At 40.5% G+C, this 25,234-nt stretch overlaps 1 protein-coding gene across 1 annotated transcript in view; it reads right to left on the bottom strand.

Moving 5' to 3' along the window:
• The window catches only part of LOC113011845 (glutamate receptor ionotropic, NMDA 3B-like), an 87,275-nt gene that overhangs the window by 18,662 nt on the left and 43,379 nt on the right, over positions 1-25,234 (bottom strand). Inside the window, exons 2-8 of the mRNA XM_026151632.1 lie at positions 21,469-22,169; positions 15,008-15,504; positions 13,660-13,931; positions 12,801-13,037; positions 8,082-8,228; positions 6,663-6,808; positions 3,807-3,922 (exon numbers count right to left, since the gene is read on the bottom strand). Coding sequence (XP_026007417.1) covers positions 3,807-3,922; positions 6,663-6,808; positions 8,082-8,228; positions 12,801-13,037; positions 13,660-13,931; positions 15,008-15,504; positions 21,469-22,169 — 2,116 coding nt within the window. The remainder of the gene's footprint in view (positions 1-3,806; positions 3,923-6,662; positions 6,809-8,081; positions 8,229-12,800; positions 13,038-13,659; positions 13,932-15,007; positions 15,505-21,468; positions 22,170-25,234) is intronic.

Genomic DNA, 25,234 nt, shown 5'->3' with positions numbered 1-25,234 from the left:
CAGTTGAAGCCGTTTAGGCATCTGGTTAGGATGCCTCCTGGGTGCCTCCCTCTGCAGTGTTTCTGCACATATCCAAGTGGGATGAGATCCCAGGGTAGACCCACAACCCACAGGATAGATTATATATCTCATCTGGATTGGGAGGAATGCTCCAGGAGGAAATGGAAAGTGTTGCTGGGGAGAAGGACATTAGGAATATCCTGCTTAGCCTGCTCCAACCACAACTCAACTTTTGATAAGTAGAAGATGATGAATGGATGTTTGCTGAAGCTTCTGCTTATTTATACCTGTTGATCTCATGGTGTGTGCGAGTTTTTATTTCACTGAATTCCAACTTAAAAATATTTTTTGTTATTGACTGGGGCTAGGAGGCATGAATTTCTAGCTTTTGAAAGAGGGCAAAACTGGATTCAATCAAATATTAATCTTTTCAGGTTGGATAAAAGATTCTTAAGGTTTGTGTCTATGTGTGAACAAGATCCACAGTTATAGGGTTGGATCAAATATATATTCATGATTATTTTTCTTGATTAATCTCTTCTTCAATAACACCCCCCCCCCCCCAAAAAAAAACAAACAAACAAAAAAAAAAACCCTGTTAAGCTAGTCCTCTAAATATTTCAGAAGATGACATCTTTAATCTAAAAACTGCTGTCACATAAAATAAGACATCAAGCTGAATTATTATTAATTAATCACAACAGTTGCCCATTTCTACTAATCACGTAATCAAGTCAGTAATGCTTAATTTTGTTTCAGACTCTGCCACATTTCTGCACGTACGCGCACATGTCACACACAACTACAGACAAAAAAACGTGTCTGTACGTCACTCTCGTCAGACGTGAGCTGCCCGACCAACAATACTTTCACCCCGCCAACAGGATCCTTTGCCATCCTCGTTTTGATCTTCAGACGTGCTTTGTTCTGCTTGACTGAGCTTGTGCAGACCACTTATGCACGCAGGGACACATGCTCCGCATGCACACCAACCCCATACACACACATGCGTGCGGGCAGCTAGTGGCTGCGTGTTCAGTGGCAATATTATTAATGGGGTGTGTCTAGGCTGTCGTAAACATCTCCCAACAGCACTCAGCGAAAACAGACGCACGGCGACACCCCCGCATCTCCCTCCACTTAAGCAGCCTGAAGATTTCAGCAGAGCACCTTGCCTGGAGCGACTCCACAGTCCCAGTTCCAGCATCTCTCTGTATCTCCTGACCACAAACTGCTCTATAAATCCCGCTTGCATCCACATACAGACAAAATAACACTTCCTCTCTTTCTTTGCTCCATTCTTCCACTCTGTGTCCTTTCTTCCCCTCCCTTATTCCATCTGCTTGGGGTGAAGGTTTGTCTTGATTAGGAGACTCTGTTGGCTGCCTCTTTTATCACTAGCTGTGCAGAAAGGAGCAAACTGGCAGTGGGCAAATGAAAGCCCTCTATCTCCTTCTTATGCTCAACTCCCACCTCACTCACTGGCCCCCGATTTCTTTACTTTTGTTGTTCTTACTTACTTTTTAAAATCTTTTATTCCGTCTCGTGTTTTTTTTTCTGTTCTCCCTCTTATTTGTTTTACTTGTCTCATGTTTCCTGTCTGTGTCATTTCCTGTTCTTTCTTTATTTAGCCCCATCCTACTCTCCCTCACTCCTGCAAAATAGCTACTCGAACAAGTGTAGATTCTTTGCACGACTTATTTGTGTAGACGGTGAATCAAGTAGTCATCAAACTGACACGCTCTACATATCAATGAGACCTGCTTTCCCTTCTTCACATTCATGAGTAATGGCTCAGCGCTGTCCCTGGGCTCATTTTGTACAATGCAATGAAGAAAGCACTAGATAATCTCCAGTGAACAAGGACTGTAGAGGAAGTAGGGAACGTGGGAGTGGGGTCTTTCTGAGGTGACACTTTGATTGACAGAGAAATAGTATCAAAGATAGTGTCTGGTCCCAGGTGGCACCCGTACTAGCTTCTATTTATCGTCTGTGTTTCTGTTTGTGCCTGTATCAGTGATATGAGGAGAAAAGAAGTCTGATATGAATCAAATACACAAATGCATGCACCAGCACACAAACGCACACCTATAGTAATATGCGTGGACATAAATAAACATATGTGGTCATGCATGAGCTCCCAGCGCCAATTCTATCCTAGTAAAGAAAAACCTCCTGGTGACTAAGCTACAATGGGTTAGAGGTTAAATGTTTGATATATCCAATAAATGTGTTGCGCTAGCAGAAATTTCACTTCAAAGTCACCTTCAGAATGTGTATATGTGCAGACGGCATGTGACTAGAATACTGTAAAACTTGCTATAATAGCTAGAATGCTTTATTTATCTCGGCGAACGGCAGAACCTGAGATTTATTGGCGCTGGGACATAATTTCTCTCGGCAGGTCGTCAGCAGCGTTTATTTCTAAAAGTGTTATAATTTACTCCTGTGTGTGCGTATGTGTGTGTGTGTGTGCACATCACTGCAACTCCTACTACTGCTACAGTACTGCAACTTCTTATGTTGCAACTTTTTCCAGTATATGGGGCCATAATAATCACGTAAAGTAATCAGTTACTTGGCCAAAAAACATGAGTTATTGTTGATATAAATGATCAATGGCTACAGCACACAGTGTAATTTGTCTTGTATTAAAGCCTCCAGAAAAGAGTGATATAAGCCCTTTAGACTTTTTTGCAAATAGGGGCAATGCTGTTTACCTTGTAAACAGATATATTATATATTTCTTTGCATACATAAATCTTATTTACAATATTTAAAAGCTTCTATTATTGTTATATTTCTTCTTTTCCAACAGTACCTCAGTGACACGTGCAGAAGGAAAATGCCGGAAAGAAGGAAAAAAATTCAAATTTAGCTGCACATGTTTTCCGTGCACGTCTCTGAAAATATTATGGTTTTTGGGGCAGAAAAATAAAGTGTACCAAGAAAAGAATCACGCACACACATCAGTGCCAGACTCTCAGATATAAGCATGCATAAGCCCACATATTCATGGAGCAGTGTGCAAGAACTTGAATCTGATATCCCCCTGTGGGGGTCATTAGCTATTTTCTGATTGGCAGTGGATTTTTTTTACATGTTTTTTAAATGTTCTTGGAATGTCTGAGCATCAAAGTCCAAAGTGTTCTGACTGGGCAGTCTTGTTAATAATAGATGGTTGAATACTTTTACCCTGGAGCGTTATAAGTTCACACAGTGAATCACCGTGTTATTCTGTCAGTCATGTTGTTTCCTTAGCTACTACATGACTGACTACAGCATTTGAAATGAATCTGTATATATCTATATCTATATGGGTCTCCCATTGCCTTAAATTCACTTTGACCTGCCTTGAACAGTCAACTTGACCAGTGATAGCATAGCAAGGAGGAATGAGCCTTTAAAAATGCATGCATTAGCTAGGACTCTATCCTCACAGCACTGACTCTGGAGAGCAGGATCATGTGGCCCACACCTCATGTGTGGCCTTCCACACATATCCTGTGGATATATACTATAAGCAGTCAAAGAGCTAGACTAGCAAAGGTCAGTAGAAATTTTTAATATATCCCCCAACCCTGAGTTAAAGTCCTGACCTGAATTATTGTTTCAGTGGACCTCTAAGTGTGTGACTACATGAATAAATGTTACTGTTTTATAGAGTTTTGGGGTGTGCATGTGTATGCATGAGTGCTTTTCAACGCCTTTCAAGTTGTTTTTTAAAAAACTGGCTTCAAACAACAACCACGGGCCCTCACAAGTGATAAAAACAAGTGTGTGTGTGTGTGTGCTAGTGTCTGTACCTTCAATAGCAAATGGCTTTCCCACAGTAAGCAGTTTGCAGTCTGCATCGATAGAGACCTCATAGTCCAACAGGGCTTTATCCATGATGAATGCATCCAGGGCAGGAGGATCTGTCCTTCACCACCAACAACACACACACGCACACACACACATCACAAGAAGTGAGAGAGTAACATTAATTGAAGACGATTAATCTTCGGTTTTACAAATCAGATTCTGTTTCCACACAATTCCTAAATCTCCAGACCTGCTCAGGAACCTTGGATTTAGGGCTGTTATGCCACTGTGTCATTTATACAGGGGATAAGATTAACTGCATTCTAATACACTATGTAAACACATACATCATTACCTAAACCAACATCCTCTGTCGCGGACTGATAAGGCATTATACACACTGCTGAAGACTTTCCTACTCTGGCAATATCGATCCAATTGACCCTGATTGACCCTTAATTATAGACTGTTCCTCTGTGTGCAGCCTGTGCTGCTGACCATGGTTGGCAGAGGATTAATTCCAGGAAATAAGGCTCAACAGACAGGGTCTGAATGATAGACCTACACACAGATATGTATATACGTTCGATGCAGAGACTTTCAAAGTGATAATAATGAACAAATAAACTCAGATTTGAAAGGCATAAAGAAGACGTGTACAAATATAGTCAGTCCAATGGAAAAATAGACAAGACTGATCAAATTACCTGAAACTTGTTGTTATTCAGGACATTTACCACTAAACACAGGCTGACTTTACAAAGTCTTTGCAGTGCTGGGAAGAAGGAAAGTCTGTTTTTCTCTGTCTAGACCTGTCAAATACTATGCACAGGGAGAAAAGTGAGGATAGAGAGTTCTTTTGGGACTAAAGAGAGTTGGAAGCTACCCGATGCACGGCCTTGGAATAAGAGTTGTGTGTGTGTGTGTATTTGAGCATGCCTATAAATATATAGGCATGAGAGTGAGCAGGTACAACTGTAAGCTCTAAGCTTGTGTATGTGCACACGTGTGCACAATTTCCTCTGAGCTTATATGTTTGTGTGCACCTGCATGTGTATCGTGCCTCTCCAGGAGAAGGCTTGGGATTTTTCTTCTTTAAGATTTGACTGCAGTATTGGGGTCAGTAGTTCTGCCAACACAGTATTTTACAGCCTTACTCCAGTTCTCTGCACTGCTGTGACTTCGACTTCTGCTTTGCCTCACACGCAAACAAATGCCGCCTTCATCTTTTCTGTTCTCATCCTCTTTCTCTGAACAAGCGCTTTCTATCTTCCCACTTGAATCACAAAGTCAGCACATGCACCATCTCAGTAGCTCTGCTGGTGCTCTCTGGAGTAGGCATTGTGTCTGAGAAGTGTGTGCGTCGTTGTGGTTGTGCTTGGTACAGTACATGGGCAGGATAAAATTATTATTATTTTTTTTTTTTTTACTATTTTTGTACCCTGTGAATCCAGTCTAGTGTTTTTGATGTGAAGTTTAAGGGGTCTAACGTGGTAAAACGATCTGATTTTACATAAAATAAAATGATAAAGTAAAATGTAAAAACCTGCCTCAAAACAGAATCTTGTGCCCAAACATTTAATCTTTCTGTCATAAGCCCTTTTCTTTATTCAACAGCAAAACTATGAGCGATGAGATGCCACAAAAACTAAATGCGAATACTAAAAGTATTGCCACTCTCATCCTCGATTGCTGGTAATCTGATGGAGAAGCTAAATCCAGAAGACCGCTGAAGGCAAAACAGTTTAGGCTGCCAGAAACCAAAGTGGGTTCATCCTCAACTGCTTAAGGAAAGCCAGCTGGTACGGAAATAACAGATTTGCTAGATGTGGAGGAGTGAAGGACATGTAAAATAAATAAAAAAGTAAATATACAAAAGCAACATAATTTGTGAATAACTAATATAATGAATGACGAGTGTGAACATAGTCTAATTAACTGGTTATTCAGAATGATTATTTCTTGGTTCATTTATTTCATCCACATCCTTTGCATGAACCTTATGAACAGAACTACTTTCTGTCACACTGACTTTTTTTTTACGGTTTTCCATTCATTTTTATTTTCCCCATCACTTAAATTTGTTTTTTAAGTGCAATTTGTTGTAGCTCTTTCTTTTCATTTTCAATGATTTATGTAAAGCATTTTCAATTTCCTTTGTAAATTAAATGCGATACAAAAATAAACTTGTCTTCTGTGCTTGCTTTCATCTGCTTTCTGTCCCCATTCGACATCAGAGTGAATAATTTTTTCTCAGCACTCCCTACATCAGCCTGCCCCTGACCCTTATTCATCCCTCATTAAAAAAAAGTCTAATTATTTCTTTCTTTATAAACTACAAGGACTAATGAAATATAATTTATGTGTTTTTACCTCGGTTACACCTTATGCTGAATTGTGTCTAGATAAGGAAAAGCTCATGATTATGCATGGTTTAAATACATGCGGCTAGAGCACTGAGCACTTCTTCATATTTCTGTCGCATGCACTTGCAAAACAGTGTGTTCTCTTAATAAGAAAACGCTGATAAATGGGTTGCACACAACAGCATGGCAGGTGTAAAGAAAGCAGAAATCATCCCCAAAGCAAAACTTACATTAAGCTTGTAGCTTGTTCTTCATAATAATTCAAAATAAATATTTAAGAGAGAGAACGAGTAACATGCAAATTGTTGGTGCAATTAGTAGAACTGTTTTGCACAATGTGCATAGAAAATAAGTCCACTGAATATAGAAAGCCACAAATACGAGATGTGAACGTGACTAGATTTTTTTTTTTAGGTTAGCAGGAAAGGAAAAGGGTAAAAATGGTTATTTTCAATATTTCAGACAGTGTCCATGGATTTGATTGTTTCTTACTTTAACATGTGTACACCTTCTGGAGTGGTGGGTTGGTTGAAGCGTCTCATGTAGTCGTGCATCTCCGGGAAACTTTTCTTCATGTAATCCTCAGCACTGCTCTCCCTCACTGTACCAAAACGGAAGCCCAGGGACGGATGGTGCAGCTGTGGAGATGGAATAGGAAGGCATGAGTATAAGAGAGGGTGGATATGTAATTTAAGTGATGAATTCAGGTGATATCATCCTATTTAGGAGTTTAGATAAGGTGCTCCCTTATTCCTAAGGCGTTGCTACAGGAGATGGATCTCCGCATTTGATTTGATATCAATTTTTATACCGGATGTCCGTGCTGATGCAACTCTGCAACCCTCACATTTATCCAGGCTTGAGACCAGAAATAGCGTTGGACATCCTGAGCCTGGGTTTTTGTCTCCTTTAGGTCTTGAACCCAGGATCTTTCAGATGCTAAAATAAGTAAAAAATGTACTTGAGCTGATTTTCTTGACTACAGTTTTGATTTAAGTATTTATTTACTTTGATTCCTCTCTTGAATAAGCCCCTTGCTCCACCAGGCGCCACATTTTGCTCTGATTTCAGGGCTGAACAACAAGTTTCCTTGAAGGATGGGAAACAGTGTATATACCAGGCTTTAAGGTATGTTTTCTCATATTGGTGAGTATGTGAGAAGTGCTACCCAGTCAGCAGTGACATCTATATTAAAGCCCAGCAATTTTAAAGGAGGCAGTGCACACAATGGATCAACTGCCATGGGTGTGTTTCTTGCACAAAACACAACAAACAACACACCACTGCATCCATTTAAATAATGGGTTTACTGCATTTTGCTGGGGCGGAACACAGCCCTATTGTCGGCAGTGGGTCTCCAGTGGGAGTGGAAGAAAGTATTTTTCCCTTATTAAAATTAAGTCTTGGTTGGATAGTTTGTTATATAGATATTGTGCATATTCAAGGCCTGAATACAATAAATTCTGCATAACTTTAATTGTCTGTTTTAATTTACCCTTGCCATTAGCGGTATAGTTTGGGCGGGAAGCTTTTAAAGTTATTGTTTGATTTATGTACCGTTTTAACTGTGGGCTGGGAACCTGCCTCAGTGAATTTCCTTTGATAGGCTTTCTTCGATGCATATTGATGTTTGGAAACAACAACAATTTTGGTTCTCCAAAACTCCCAGCTCCCATTTTGATCATCTTTAGCCCAAGAGAGGGCAGCTATCACGATGGGGCACATATTAAATTCACAGTACTCCTGAACTCCCTACAGAGTTTAGGGAAATGGAAAGCAATAAGCCTTCACAAATATTTCACTGTCTTCTCATTAGTTCATCCTTGTGTAAGATTATTATGCGTGTGAATATATGTGTAGCACGCTAACATTTCTGGAGTGGCATGTTTGTGACCTCGAAAGTGGTCTAACCTTGTCATCGTGAATTCCGGAAACCTGCTCGAACGTCTTCTCCCCCACCATTACTGCAGCAAGGTTGGCCGTATAGCTGGACAGCACCAGTAAACAGAAGATAGCCCAAAGGTTCATCAAGAAGCGTCCTGTCCAGCATTTAGGGGTCTGTAGAGTGGAGACGTATGACAGGTGAAACTTGAGTTTGGCTTACCTTTGACAGAAACTAGGTTTGAAAACATATATGTGAGAAAGGACAAAAGCAAAAAAAAGAAAAAGTGTTTAAAAAGGTCCTTTCAAATGTGTCCCAGCTTCAGATATGTATCCTCTTCATCCAGTTCTGCTCCCCAAGGAAAGGCAATCCCATTTATTAAAACAGAGCAAAAGAACATCTAATGCAAAACACAAAATCTAACAAAATGTGACTGTTAGTGTGACACGTCAAAAATATCTCTCCGTGAAATTGGCTGCTTCGGGGAATGAATCCACCTGAACACTGTGATCATTTATTTATTCCACCAATTAAAATCCACTTAAAAGAAGAAAAGAGATGAATTTCCAGTGTTGTAAGGGCTCGGGATTAATGAGATATTAATTATACAAACAAGGTTGTAACCCATTATAAAGGTTTTTGAAGTGTTTCAGAACTCTTTGCACAATTAATTGGGGAATTCAAAAGGGAGAAACAGAGAATGGCGTGCACAATACAAGCATAAATTGTTGTCGTTCTATTTGTTGTGAGCTTTTTGTTCTATAAGCCTGTCGCACTAATAATAACGGCAGAGTTACAAGTGGAAATTTTGACTGAGGAGCATCTTAAATAATTTTTTTAAACATTATCATTACCCTTATGCCCTCGAATTGCAGTGTAGCAGTGACAATCTTAAAACATGGATTCAGAGAGTCACAGTTTCATGTTTAACAAACCTAAGGAACCACTGCCATTAACCTGCAGTGTGGAGCCAACGGTCAGGACAAAGTTTTATCAGTCCTTAGCCACACGTAATTAGCTGCTTAATAACTTGGTCAAAACTCATGTTGTCTAGATACTCTCAATTCACTTCACAGCTCAGGATGAAAGTCTTAACAGCATGGTGGTACGCTCCTTTCTTTCTTCTTGTTGTTTCCACTGCTGCACATGTGCATGGAGCAGCACAGAATAAATGCATTGCTCAGTAAATTATGGTACTCAAACTAACACTACTAGTAGCTACTGTTAGTGCAGTAAGGGGTTCACAACTAGTTTTAACTCATCTACTGTATATGCTTCTTTTGTGTTCTTTGCTAAGTTTAGCTCTGACTGAGCTAAAGTAAACAGAGCTGTCACAAGAGCTTCAGGGATTATATTTTTTTTAAGTTCTGTTATTCTTTTCTTCCCCTGACACAACAGAGCTGGATTTTCATTCTTTGCACTTTTCATGGTAGTCAAACAACATGACACCAGAGAGATACTGCACATGTACAGGTGCAAATTGATTGTCATAGTCCACAAATGTGCGTGACTGGTCTCTTTGATAACGAGTGACTGTTGTGATCGAGACAATTACAAAGTACCATCCTGAAATAAATCTCATTTGTCAAGCATATGATGGAGCGAGACATTTGAAACGCCAGTATGCATTGTTTATTCACTGTCATGTGCACAAGTTTAACGTAGCCCTGCCTCAGGGAACAAACAGTTTTAAGAAATTAAAATCTCTTTTTGCCTGTCGTTACAGCTTTCACAACTTTTTCAGCTATTCAGATAAAAAGACAGTGCTATTCACTGAGGCGGACAATAATACCCGAGAAGATGGTGGAACATAAGAAACCTGGCTGTGCAAGCCGTACATGAGGTTTGAGATAATAAAGAATATTGCTTTTAACACCATGTGTTATCATTAGGCCTGGATGGGATCTTGCCCTGAAATAAAAGTGGAATGACTTTGATTTCATTTTCATGCCTGAGGTTTTTTAAACCAGGTCATTCGTGTGTATGCCCACTTTTACAAGCTGCCGGATGAGCTGCTGGAGACGTTCATAAGAAATGAACTGACCGCTGCTTTAACTGAAGTGTGCAAGCTGCTGAGGCTGATGCTCACCATTCCTATTACAAGCACATCTGCAGAGAGGTCTTCTCCCTGCCTGAAAAGGATTAAAGTCTACCTAGAAACACCTGTGGACAGGAGAGACTTGGCAACTTGGCAACAAGTTCAATGAAACCTTTTGATTTCATTGACAGAGTTGCTGAGAAAAGTGAAAGATAGGAGAATGCCCTTCATCAAAAAGTAGAGGTGAGGAACTACACATACTTACATGGCCTGTCAGATCTCTGTTCCAATATTGTGAGTTTGCTTGCTAGCAATCCACTTTGGTTGTGAATGGTGAGCTTTTTAAAATGCAACTGCATTTGTAAACTGAACACCTTTTAAGATTTTCTGTTGCCCCCATGAGGCTAAGCTAGCAGCCTTTTGCAGCCATTGCTGACAGATTGGGAATGTAACACAGGGTGTAAAAAAATAACTAAGAAATAACATATATTGTGTGAACTTGGACAAAAGCATTCTTCTAACTGCTAAAAATGCAGCTTTCACTGACATTTTAGCAGTACTGGCTAGAAAGCTAATTACGCTAACATTGGCCCCGTGGGATGGCTGACTTCTGTGATGTTTCAAGCTGACTGGTTTTAAAACATGAATCATTTAAAGGAGCTGTAACTGAAAGTGAACTTGATGGATACAAAAATGATACTATGGACAACTTGTGATTTTATTATTAGCCTAAATAATAAGGCTAAAGCTGTATTTCCTTGGCAAAACTTTACAATCCTGCAAGTTAATAATGCACAGATAAAATAAACCCCTGTTCAATTTAAAGGTCTAGTATCACTTAAAAGCGACTGCTAATTCATTCTAAAAGCAACAGTTCATCATCTAACACACTTGTTTCCAATCTCAAATGGCTTTTAAGGTTAGATATGTTGACAAGAACATTGCTATCTCGGTTATTTTTACCTGGGGTTGCCTGAGTGTAAATTCAAAGGAAATGAAGAGCAAAACAGAGCATCTAATGTTACTCTAAACCCTGATAACAATGGCAGCTTCATATAGTACAATACAGTGATATCCTTGTTGTGAAACACAACCACACAGATTAATGGTTCTTGTGCTTGGCCTGCGGAAGTGATGCTCAGTTATTGCTATCTGTAGTAGTCAGGTATGTTGAGGATAACAGCTTATGTTAGAAGAGGAAAACCTAAATATATTCCTTAAGCATTTGTATTGCAGAAAGACAAAAAATCAGAAAAATTTTTTCAGTTGGTTTCCTTGTCTTGACATTCGCCTGATCATTAAAGTCAAGTTGTAAAACTCAACCCAGCAGTAAAGGTTTAGCAATCAATTTATTTCCCCCTTTCTGTCCCATAGCCTGAGTAAACCTGACGACTTGGCTGTGACCCAGCACACAGAGGTTCAGAGAGTTGCTCAAGGACATTTTAACAGGTCACAGGGCTGCTAATGAACACAACCTGTTAACTGACACATCGCCAATGCGATGATCAAACCTGTGACCTTTCAATAATGGGAAGGTCTTACTAATCACTCGACCGTTCTTCCACTTAAGTTGTTTTCTCAGTTTGCTTTAAGGGTAAAATGTGGTTTTGTATTTATTTAAATATTATGAGCGGCAATCTCACTATAAGGACAGGAATAATTTAAGGAAAAGATGTTACTGCACGGAAACTTGAAAAGCAAGCAAGTTATCTTAATGATTGATTCTGGAACAATGTGAGGCTATATAAAACAAAGACTGCAGAAGACAGAGTCGTTATTCACTGGCAAATACATTGAGATTGTGTTTGTGCACCAGTGTGACTGTGGGTGTCACACGATCTGTTAAATCTGACAAGGTTTTGAAAAATGCTGTTACTCCAAAGGTACATTTAATATTTGTAATTTACATTTTCATACCAAACAAATGTCATGAAAATAAGTTGTCTTTTTTTTTAAATCTCTGAAGTAACAGACATTGTTTTTCAAGTTGCTTTCAAGTTATTAAATAAATTTGCCTCAGTCTGAGGATTTGACTTCCATTTATCTTTCGCAATTCTGTTTCTCCCTGATATTAACCTATGTCGCCATGTTTCAACTTTGCCTGCTCGCATGCCCCCCTCCTTTACATCATCCCCTTTCTGCCCACCTCCACATCACTGTCAATCTGTTGCTTTTCTCATCCCTGCTTACCCACTTACCCTTTCAACCCCATCTCACCATCCCTCTGTCAGCCTTCCTAATACCGTCTTTTTGAAACCTATTTCCTGATTCGCCTTCTCACCTTCCTATCCCCCTCACTGGCCCTCTTCTCCGTGCCTTCTTGTTTTTAACTTTGGGTCTGACTGCGTTGGGGAGCTAACCTCAACTTGCTCCCATTTTCACCACCTTCATCGAACCCCATCATCCTCACCATAACTCCTTCACTCTCTGTCACTCACTTACCCTTTCACCTTTCTGTCCCTGTATGCGCATTATCCTCCCTGTACCTTTCTACTTCATCACTGCCTACCTTCTTAACCTATCCACTATCAATCTTTTCTTCTCCCTAGCGATCTCCATCATTTTTCTCTCTAGCACCCTCTTTCAACTTTCCTTTGCCATTGACAATAAGCATCCCATAAAGCATCCCCTCCCCCTCTTCTTTGCAATGACTTTTCCTCGCCCTGCCTCACATGATGCCAATTAATCACAGAGAGAAGAGCTTTGTTACCTTGGTGGCGACAGTGCGTCCAAACAGTATGGCGTAGCAGAGATTAAGAGCAGAGGAGTAGGAGAATACACGTAGTCTGTTCCGGCCATGGGGTGTCATGCCAAAGGGGCTGTTCCACTCATACAAGGTGAGGAAGAGCGCTGTGAGATGCAGCGTGACAAAAATACCCACCCACATGGACCAGTGGAGGGGCCACATGAAGGCTCCAATGGGAGCTGCAGTGTCCCGGCTACGGACCTGTTGGATCAAATGCAAACACAAGAAGCTGACTTGAGACCGTTGATTGCCATGCATTGTTTGTATAAACTTCTGTTAATGACTCCTCGGCAAATTAGTTTAAAAAGAAATGCACACATTGTTTTTTATTCCGTGCTATTTATTATTCAGCCAGGAGAAGAAATCACTTTTTAAAATGATGAATATCTCATTTTCAAATGGAGCCGTATTGTCAGATCATATCATGCGTTGCAGATTGTCAGCTATAGAGGGAAATGCTAACCAATCAAAGAATAGCTACAGCATGTTTGAGGACTCTGTCTCTCAAATGCCTCTTAGACTCATTACACACTCTTAAACTGCATCCAATTTTGAAGTTCAGTAATTAACATACATGCTCAACTAATGATCTCCCGCTCCTTACTGCAATACCAAGGTGAGGGGGCTTAGGGTGAACAATAAGTAGCTGCAGGCCAAATGATTAAATCATACCGGCAGAGGCATAAAAAGTCAAAGTAACACTGAGGACTGCAGTGCTTTAACTTAAAACAGAGCACATTTTTAGGACATGCCATGAATTCTACAGTCGTAAAAAATCAAGTTTAAACCTCCAACAATTAATGATGACTTCAAGCAGTTGTACCAGAATGCCCAGGCTGGTGGAGTAGAAGGGTGAGGTGAAATCTATAACTCTGCTCCTGGCAGAGTTAATAGAGAAAGAGGTGACGGCCATATCGGCGGTTCCGCTCAGCAGATCTCCTACCAGTCCCGTCCAGCGTCCTGTCCCACTGAGTGCCCCATACTTTCCATCTCCCACAATATATAAGTCGAATGTGAAGCCCATATCTTCTGCCAGCTTTTCCAACAAGTCAATGCAGTACCCATAGCAGCACTTTCTCAGGTCCTCTGGTAGTTCTGAGAGGAAAGAAATGATGATGGTGTGATATCCATCCGGACATTCATATGCATGATTTGGATGTGGTTGCACATATGGGAATTGCCTACAAACAACCATAGCTGAAGGAAAATGTTGATAGATTCTTACATTACACTTCAGCTTTGGCATTTTTTATGACCTGGCATGGACTACATTTATTCACATTAAGTACTTGGATAAAAAAAAAATTAACAACCCTCAAACTCATTAAAGAAAAGTAGAGCTGGCAAGATGTAATGGAGCTGCTCAATATGAATTTTTAAGTTCTTGCCATGTTTGCCATTTTAACTGCTCTGGCAAACATTTTCCTTGCAATATCGCTTAATCAACATCAGCAGCGTCCCCGTTGCTCTTGCTTGGCTTCTGGACCTCTTTTACAAATGAACCATCATGAATTTTATTTTCAATATTTTGTAAGTTGTGTTATGTAAAGGTGTAAATACCCCTCTGCATTGAAACGATTAATCCTATCAATGGCAACCGAATAAATTCACAGTACACGTCAACATTTAGTACCTGCATCATCGTGAAAAAAATTTACATTTTCCTATAGCTTCCATATGCAATCGGCTGATTAAAGTTAAAGAAAGTCAGGTTGACTGTTATTACTATGCTGTGGACTGGATGTATAGCTGCAGATAATCTCATGTGTGAAAGAAAGATCGTAGTAGTACATCTTTGACAAGATACTCTTGATCTCTTATTGATTGAATTCCTATATGCTCTTCATTCATGAAAGATGTAGCTGGTGAGTGTAGCCCTTGACCCTGACCCTGTTATATTTTCAACTAAACTGACCTGGTGCAATCCCTTATTGATTCTACCTCAAATTTCCATATGTGCTCTAGAGACATGGCCAGCCAAATACAGCAACACTGAAACTGAAAGGAAAAGATCTGAGGGTTTATGTAAGCAAAGCTTGGAGAGGCCATAAATTAGAAGTCATAGATGCTCACAGTACAAGTTAAAATGTTTCTGACAAGTATTACACTTCTACAGTATAATGGTTCTATAATGACAGTATTCTATGGACAAATGGCAAAATAACACTCACCTGTGCCATCCCAGTCTACTGTTGTAGTATTTGAGTTGTGAAGCTGGTTAAAAAGGCCATGTATTATACTAGACTGGTTAGTTTTGGGGTCCAGACAAAGCTGTCCAGCTGGACACAATCCATCCTCGTCCACCTCCCGTGTGAAGACAAATGGGTGTTCCACCAGGGTCACAACCCTGAGGCGGTGCCCTTCAACCGAAAGTCCCGGCCTCCAGCGACCTCCAAAGTTGCCGTCACCCTGGCCATCCCCTCCCCTCACCCCGGCTCCAAGACCTTGTCCCTGGCTGGTCATGAACCCTCCCACCAGTCCCAGAATGCCACCCTCCAACTCCAGTCGACCTCGGGTCCACTGGCCTACAGTAACCCAAGCAGGCTGCCCCAGAGCACCTCTCTTCAGACTCCATACATGAAACAGTTGGGAGGACAGAATCCGAGAAACACCAGCATCGACCTGGATCAGGCCTGTGGCCCCGGTGAAGGAAGTGTTGGAGAGAAACCTCGAGGGACAGAGGACAAAGAACAAATAATAAGTGGAAGCCAACAAAATATAGAAAATAAACTTGACATCCACCTTAAAAAAGTACAGCCTGCAATATTATACAGATGACACTAAACATAGTCTATGAAAAAAGGCTTATGAAAAAAGGAAAATGGGGCTAATGCAAGAAAAAAGTTACAGTGTGGTTGCAGAGCTTAAGCAAGTCTGGTCTCTAATGGGTAATTGCATCTTCCAGAGAGTCATAATTAAAAGTTAATGCAGTGCAGTGAGGGTCTTCTCCTCCTATCTGCCAGTCCATACAGACAGTCATTGCTATTCGGCTCACTCGTCTCCACACATTAGGAGGAGCAATCCCCATTCGCACATAAATCTCTCCTGGCCTCTTGAACCACGCAGGGATTTTTTTGCACATGTCTTAGCAGTCGATCACGTGGACATCATCAAGCCATACGAGCTCTGTTTGATCATAAGGGATTGTCATGAGGTCATTGTAAATCATAGGGGTGGTTGTTTAAATGTTAAAGTATGCAGGGACCACTTCAGTATGGGTGTTGAACCGTGCCGGGACTGTTGATGATGTCTGGGTCAAGGCTAGAAATGGCAAGTTTTCCTTCCATATAATAGAAACGGGTGGTTGAGCCGGAGTCCTTTCTTAGAACAGAAAACAGGTTTATCCTCTTGCACTTAGTTCCCTCCCCCATCTTTTCTTCTTTTCTCACTCTCATCACTAGGTTATATGCATGCATTAGCTTAGATTGTGGCAGCTGAGAATATTCTTCATTAAATATGGAATATCCAAAGGATAATGAAAAGGCTAAATTTATCTTGTGGGTCATTAACCTGTCCTCCAAGTTTAGCCTTTACTAAAGCCTGTCTGCCCCACACAGCGACTGATATAAAAATGTGAATATATGTAAGGTTTTATGTATTCCGCTTTAGTTCCTTGCCCTATATCCTCTCATTGTGATTTACTATAACATCAACATAATTGTAAAGAACTTGATTAAAAATGCTTCTGATTGGAAGCCATCCCCGTTCCCTTTCACATTAACTTATGTTTCCTCATCGGCAGCTCCCTTCTGTCTCTGTGGCCATAAAGCGAAAGTGCTAGCCTTGCCTTGAGCTGAAATCACTCATGGTAATAGCACGGCTGAATCATCATATCCAATAGACAGCAGATTCATCAAGCCAACCAACTCCAGACTCTTAGTCTAAGCTGGCCAAAGAAAGAAAAAAAAATAGCCACACTGTAAGCTTTACATCTTTTATCCAAGGAGAAAAGTGCAAGGTCTCAAAGGGTCCTCTCCCACTGTTTGTGACACGTTTGGATTCATGCCCAGAGATAAGAGGTGAGATAGGAGTGTGACATAATATAGGGATAAGAGCAGTGGTGTAAAAAAATGTACTGCACACTTTAAAGCTGCACCACCTTTTAGTTATGGGTCCTGCGGATTGTTTTTGTAGCATCAGGCCAGAGGCTGTATTTAAAGGATGACTCTGGATTTCACAGCAGGTTGATAAGTCACCCAGCTATGTCAGAGAGGGATGGCTTCCTTCCCTAACACCTGGCCCAGGTTTACGCACTCAGAGTAAATGTCAGTGGTGTGGTCGGTAAATGATGACTCTATAAGACTGTCCCAAGCATGCGTCTCAATCTCTTGTCAGTCCACCTCCTTCAGTTTGGAGGAAAGTTTACTCCCTTCGTCTTTTTCTGCCTGTCTGTCGGGAATGATACAAGGCCTGCTTGTTTCATTGGTTTTAATCTCTTCGGGGGAGATGGAATCAGCGTGGCAGCTTGTGTCGAGTGAGATGGCACTGACTGGCAGATTTCACTCTGATAACAACAACCCGCTATCTTTTTTCCTCCTTTTTCTCCTCCCTCACATCCTATTCCACACAAGTGTGTCCTTCCTTTCCTTTGTTTTTACTTCTATTTTCCTTTAGCTGTATCCTACTTCCTCTCTTTTATCTATCTGTTTGTCTTTGACCACATTCTCCCTTCTCTCTAATGTACTTTTGGGAATAAGCACCTAGGGATTCTGTGATTCTGGACATTCTGAAGAGCAACATCAAAAGTGGCTAGTTTCTCATATTTTTATCTTCATTGCTTTGAAAGAGTAATTTTGTAACTTTTATTTTTGTAACCTCTCATCCTCTCATACCTTCTTTACTTGCTAATATCTCAAGACATCCTCCCTCCCTCCCTGCTTTCCTCACTCTGTCCCCAGGGGATTGAGCTGTTAATTGCCTTTTCCATGTGGAAGTCTCTCACTTCCTCCAGCTTTGTTAAGGCTCTCCGGAGAACTGCCGTGTCTGGCTGTTGGAGGCGAGGGATAAGAATCAGGGAGTACACTGGAGAACAAGTGCATGAGTTTGAATAGTGCAATAGAACAACCCCTTTTATCAGTCTTTCACTGGCCATGAACAAAGGTCACTGAGACTATTTTGTGGAGAACTCTATTGTAAATAGTTTAATCTGATAGGCTAGACCATGTGCCAATTGGTTGCCCACGAAAAGATTGCATTTTTCCCTAGAGTCCTGATGAAGTTTGAGTCATTTAAAAATGTCTTATTTTCTTTTCTTCTTTAAATAAAAAAACAAAGCAAAACTTATATCTTCATAGAAATAGGCTTAAGTTGAACTGATAAAATATATACCTTGGATGCAGTCTTAGTTTAGCATGCACAATACTTCATTAATTGTCTCTAAAATATAGTGTAATAAAGAGTTGCTTGAAATGATATTCATTTGGCACATGGGGAAAAACTAAAGTGTTACGCAAAGTAAAATTTTGACTTGATACAAATTTAAGATTAACAACCATGGTGTTAAAATTCATACAGTCGTAAAAGAGGAGAAAAACAATACAACATAATTCAGCCAATAAACCAATAACATATAAAACACAACTTATAGAAAATCAAAGATTTACTAAATAGCCGTTACTAGTCATGATGTGATTGTTTGGTGTGATATTAAGATGAAAATAATGTTGTAGTCCCCTGGGAGGCCTGTCTGTCCCTTACAGCATTCTGCTGTGTGTTTTTATATGCTGGTATCCTTTTACTACATTGGCAGTGTGTTTGGGATTATAGCCATCCCGAAAGATGAAGCGGTTACCAATCAGATTCTTTCCAGATGGTATTACATAGATGACTGCACTTTTTTGCATTCATCAATTTCATTTCATCAACGCCACCCACCCAAAAAAAACCTGTACCACTGGCTAAAACACTGGCCCAAATCATGACAGAGTGTTATACAGATGGCCGTAGACACTCTTCTTACGTATATGTTGATGATTATTTGAACCAAAGTTTCACATTTATATTCATCACTCCTTAAAGAACTGTTTCAGTCCAGTTCTTGTATAATTTGTCATACCTCAGCCTTTTCTTCCCGTTTTCATTCCTTACAAATTGCTGCTTGAAAGCCAGTCAGACAATTTCTAATGAGGTTTCTGATAAACAGTAGATGGATCATGTGAAGGACTAGATGCATCTCTCTGGTCCCGTGCCAGGTCTTTGCTGTATGTCTTCCTATTTTAAGGATATTTTTAGTCCTGCCACTTCTTCTTTTATCCTCCATTTGTCCATTTTATTCTAATTTTTTTAAGGGCCCACTATGCAGGGATATGCCAAGTTTCCAGCTAATAGCTCTTTGGAAATCACCTTGATGGTGAAAATGTAATTTTACACCTGTCAATCCGTACTATTTTTGCCAGTTTTTTGTAACTTCAACTGAATGAATAATTGATAGGCCAGCGATAACTGATTCAAGAGTGAAAATGAGTGAAAAACCTTGAAGACATTCAGCAGCCATTCAGAACTTTTGCACTTAACAAAAACTGATGAGTTAAAGTCTGGCTCCTTGGAAACAAAATATCAAGAAATGAGAGGCGGCTAAGGAATTTTGCATAATACTTTACAACATATTAAAAGTATAGATATGATAATATCATAAACGGTCCATCAAAAGCCGGTTAGGGTTATAAACTCTCTTTCCAGTTTACCTCTTCAGTCTCTTCTATTTCAGTAACAGCCTTGCACTAAGTAGGACTACACTACAGCCTCAGCTTATCAGCGCATTTCATGCCTGACTAAAGTAAAGTGACTACCACTGTTGCATGTTTTCTGTCTCTGCAGCTTCTCTGTCACACATCGCCTGAGTCATTTAAAGCTAGTCTGTTAAACTGCACTAACATCTGCATGGTTGCTGGCTTGATCGAGTCGCTACAGTTTGGTGCTCTTAAATTCAAACTTTGTATACATACTGGCCCCTGCTTTCATCAGCGGCATTTGTTTGTAGTGATTTAGGCAAGTAATTTATCAAAATGTTTGCCCTATTATCATTATTGTGAGTTGTTTTGGCCACAATAACCATGAAGTGAAAAATCTATCGTGGCGGCACTACTCTGAACCTAATTAACTTGTTTCAAACTCTAATAATGGATGTTCAATAACACAACTTCCACAAAAGCCTGTGGCCCTCCATGCCCCATGGTTCTGAGATCCCAGTGCTCAACTAAACTGCTTTGCGGACAGAGTGCTGTGAGAATCCAGCTTGTGATTATGTGGCTGTTGTCTGTGATCACTCTCAGCTGGCAGGCACCACGTGGGCTCAATATTTGCTGTGGACCCAGCTCCTACCACAAATCCTTTCCTCACCAGTATCACATCACTTGGATGCATGCTGTTTTATCCATTGTACCCTTTGAAGTATATCCATGTCAACTGTTAGAGAAAAATATTTAACTTTGCAGTGAGTTTATTGCAGCAGGCTTCAGTGCATCATGCACTATCAGCCACATATTGCTCAAGAGGATTTCTAGAGTATGCGAGTGTGATAGGTTTTTGCACTCCATGTCCGAATGCGAGGATTTACGTTTTTCTGCTTCAAATGAAAATGTTTAAGGTTTAATGTGTATTTCAATCAGTTTTTTCCCCCCATGTGTCAGTGGTTATCATCGTAGACCACACCTTGTCAGACCCGTGAAAGCTGTCAGAAGCCTTTTTTTGAAAGCTGCAGGAGTTGGAGCAACAGCAAACAGAAACACACAAAACCCCTCTGGTGTCAGTCTGCCAATCTGTATGCCATAAAGACCTCCTCCCCACCTCCAGTATGACAGTGCTATTCAGAAATTACCACCCCCATGGTGCAAAGGACAGACAAGGGCAGCAACCAGAGCATACAGTACCACAAGTGGAGCCAGTAACTCCTCACAAAAATGTCAAAATGTCACTCAGAAAGCTAACGGCCTAGCATGTATTTAGTGATGTGACCAGCGAATTTTAAATGCAGTTTTTCACTGTCTTCTATGAATCATTCGGTTATTTAAATAGTAAAACTATGTGCAAAAATTCAGAAACCCAGGAGTCATTTAAGATGAACCTGTAGCTGCAGGGAAGTATAGAGTGTAGACTGTAGAGAGTATAAAGCTAGTCTTATGCCATTTGAAACAATACATTTTATTTTTAGAGGAGGTATTACTATCATCTCTAAACTAAACCATAAAACTCTGGAGTTGATCTCAGTGCATCAACATTGACAGAGAGTGGGGTTTAATGATGATCAAGTAACACTAGGCACTAATTCTAGACTTTGCTAAACAACCAAATTGAGATTAAAGTAAAAGTGAAAGCTTATAGCCAGCATCAGCATCATCAAATCAACCCATACCCCCGACTGTTATCTGTAAGGGTGCCTATAGCAACAAACTACACTGCATAGGACTAATAAGAATTAACAGTTCCTGCACTGTCAGTCTGTATACCAAAAAAATATATACTTGCTGTCTCTGTCGTGTGTACTCACTAGTCAGATCAAAGCTGCCAAATAGAGTAATTTGTTACAAAAAACCCTATATAGCTAAATATTATTAGAGGTGAACAAAGACATTATTTTAGCCATTTTTATGTGAAGTAACCCTTTAATTAGTTGGTGTATCCTGTACATTCTTACCTGGCTAGATATTGTCCAGAAGAGGGCTGTTCATGTCGGTTTGGTTTGTCATAGCAATTTACCATGTTCTGAGTGAGTGCCAAATCTGGCCTCACCATGGTTGCTGCAGTGACCGCCCGGCCAATCAGCTGCAAAGCATCCCGTATATAGAAGCTTATTGGCTTGCGGCCGACCTCCCCATAGGCTAACAGTCCAAGAGGACCTCCTAAAGTGTGCAGCGAATCTGGAGACAAGGGATATCCCATGATCCACTGCAGTGCTGGTAGTGATGGTGCGAGACGCTGAGCAGCCCGAAGGACGGAGGATAGACACTCGGGGTCGGATCCCAGGAGGAGAACAGACGAAACAGGTGAGGGGGAGCGCAGGAAACGGGTGGAGATGATCTTCAAAGCCTCTTCTTCCATCTGCTCCTCCCTTCTCTCCTCACTGCTCCCCCCTCTTCTATCTCTGCTCCCTGTGATGCGAGTCAGGTTGATTATGTCCCACAAATGCCAGGTTGAACCACTGTACTTCTGAAGGTGGGTCAGTAAGCCATCACCGCCTTCGTCCCAGCCTGGGCAGATTACAGCTGCTCCTCCCCAGCTGTCCCCCCGACTTCCTCTATCCCTATCCCCACCATCTCCCCCCTGCAAAACTGCAAGGAGCAAACTTCCCAGGGTTGATGGAGGCACACGGGCTGACATCTGCAGGTGAAATCGGTTCTGTGACAGAGGATAGGAGTAAATAAGAAGAGTTGAAAGAACCAAAAGAAAAAAGTAGATGAGTGAAAGAGTTAGGAGAAAAAATACAAAAATATAAAAACAGAACAAATAACAAAAAGAGAAAGAAGATAAGAGAGGAAATAAAAAGCAAGATCAGACCAGAGATTAATAGATATCACCAAAACTAAACACCTCTGGGCTGAATAACATAAAATCACATTAAACGTAGCTTTTGTATGCACCAGAGCTCTGCAAAACAATTCCTGATGCGGCAGTAATTTACAGCAACACAGATCAGAAACAATCAGTCACATTTGTTCATTATCTCTCACTCTGAATGAGAAGAGTCGCACTGATACAAACAAGGAGTCAATGATTCGCATCTAATCTGCAACATCACAGTTGGCTTGGCAAGACAACAGTAGCATCCACAGTTCATCCAGAAGCCCACATTTCCAAACCCCACTGAAAACACTAGCTTGTTTCATACTGTTCCAAAATGGATAACACTGTTGTCCTTGAATGCAGCTCACAGATGGACCTTCCCCTTCCTTCCTTTGGGGTTTCTATCCATTTTTCATCCTATCAGTGCTCCAGGCAAGGTTGAGGGGGGAGACTGCTTTTATATAAAGAGCTCAAAGTTTAGCTTAACATGACCTGAAGTTTGCTTTGAATGGCTCCACCCAAATGAATAGAAGAACATCCTCTGGCACAAATGCATACACATTTTCAGGATCTTTGTAACATATATCCAGAAAGACGTCTGTGCACTATAAAATAAAACACACACAGAAGTTACCTAATTGAATCTGTATACTATTAATCTACGAGCTTATGTCCAGAAACACTTGTGGAAAGCACACACATGCCTGTATATCTGAAGATAAGCTATCTGAACACAGATGTAACCCACACTGAGACACATTTATTCAAGTGGAAATATCCCACCCAGGAGTACAGAGTAAACAGCGCAACCCTCTGCTGAAAGTCCTTGAGTCTCTTAAGAGAGTCAGAGAAAAAATATTTGAAGTCTGGAGAGACATGGATGAATTAATGCCGTATGTTTGTCTTCCCGGAAAGGCCCAGGTGTGTGCAAGGGGACAACTGAAGATAGGTCTTCTCGTTTGAACTCCGCAGGGGAGCTAGAAATGTGGGGGTATCTGGTAAGTGGGGGTTGTTGGCGAGATGGTAATGGATGACAGAGACTAATAGAGATGGGAAGGTAGTGCCTACAGGTGCAAGTTTTATTCAGTGTATTTCTGATAGGAATAAAACTAATATTATGCATATACAGAAAATGTGACGATAGAAGATCAACAGAGCGCCTCAAGGCAGCTGGAGGAATTAGTATGTAAATCTATATCTGCTCTCATCCTAAATTCCTCTGAGTACGATCTATCTAAGCTAGCGCTTAAATATTAATATTCGACTAAATGTATGGTTATGTTATGATTCCTGTCCTGAAAAAATTGTCAGAGGCTACAAAAATCGGAACAGACTGAGTCTGCATAATGGAGAAAAAGCTGTAAATTATGTTCCTTGTCTACATAGCTTGTTAGAAAACGAGAGACGAATTGTTGCTGCATTTATCACTGTCAGATTAATTGTGATAATGTTCATCTGCGGGATATCTCACTGCTGCGTCAGCTGTTTTGTACCAGCATTATCTTTTTTTCCTAGCACAATCATAGATAGCTTGTTTGACTTTTAAAGAGATTCTTTTACAATTTCAATTACATTTAAGGCATTTAGCCTGCGCTCACGATCAATTTACAGGGAGCACGACAGCAGAACTACTTCAAGGGTGAGGACGTGAGAATAATAGCAAAAGCTCAGCAAGGCGTTAAAGAAGTTGTGTTTGTAGTTGCTGGTGTTAGAAGAGAAAGCAAATTAGAGAACTCGGAAGAGGCAGACATGGGGGCCGTGATGTGATTCTGGAGAGATAAGGCGATATGAGCCATTTCGAGAGGACGTGAGTTCCAGCCCATAAGATAAGGAAGCACTCTGCTGTTTTGGCTTGAGAGGGAAGACTTCTGAAAATGTTTTGTAGGAAGTCGAATGTGTGATCCACACAAGTGGACCCAGTGAGAAAGTTCTTAAAAAAAAGAAAAGAAAAAGCACATCAGTAAGGCTTATTCTGGTTATTAATATAATCCTTTCTTGTCTGCATTTGAATGTTTCATCACAATTGTGGTATTAGAGTAAAAGAGACATGTTTTTGATGTGCGTATTGGTGCAAAGGTGATGTAATGTAACATGAAACAACATCAGAAAAGAAGGATCACCAACAAACAGACACCTTTAGCTTTGTATGCTGAAAATACTCTAGCCTGATATAACCCCATTTTATCTCACCAACTCCTTTTCTACTTTTGCAATAAGATCAAGAAATTCTTCTGTAATGCAGTTTTGCTATAGCCAATCCCGAGGAGAGATCTCTCCCTGAGCCTGTGTTCAAGGGTCAGGGATAGCAATGACTCGCTGGAGAACACACACAGACACACTGCTCTTAGTGATAATTGTGGAGAGAACTAAAATTTTAAAAGTGTGGTTACACTTCACTGGAGTAGATAACAATGCTCATTTCCACGGGCTTTTGCAAATTGGCAAAAAATGAGATAAAAATAAACATGGGCAGCATTAAACACATCTAAACAGAGCGTGGTAGCTACTAAACTTTGGCTTTTAGGTAAGGAAAAAATCCAGTGTTGTAAACGAAACAGTTGCACTGGATTTCCAATGCAGGAATGAGAGCATCATTGTGAAGCAGAATGTAGCACATTTTTCTAACTTCAATTATCTTGTTTTCAGAAATTTTGGAAGCCAAAACCTTAATTAAAAATAAAATGTAATTGCGATTGCCAGCCTTAAGGACTCAAGCAAACAAAATTCTTCGAAAACAACTCTTAGTAAGGTAAGTTGGCAAGGCACTGCACTGGCCAAGCAAATACATCAAACACACCTTGCTGCGTAATTCAAACTTTTGAATCTCATATCTTCCTGCTTATGTCACAGTGTTGCAGTGTAAGATAAAATGATTCAATGACCTAGCTGCTGATGCCAAC

The sequence above is a fragment of the Astatotilapia calliptera genome, chromosome 19 (assembly GCF_900246225.1).
Source record: "Astatotilapia calliptera chromosome 19, fAstCal1.2, whole genome shotgun sequence".
Taxonomy (NCBI): domain Eukaryota; kingdom Metazoa; phylum Chordata; class Actinopteri; order Cichliformes; family Cichlidae; genus Astatotilapia; species Astatotilapia calliptera.
Note: the sequence above shows the minus strand (reverse complement) of the source record. Positions and strands in the feature narration are given on the sequence as shown.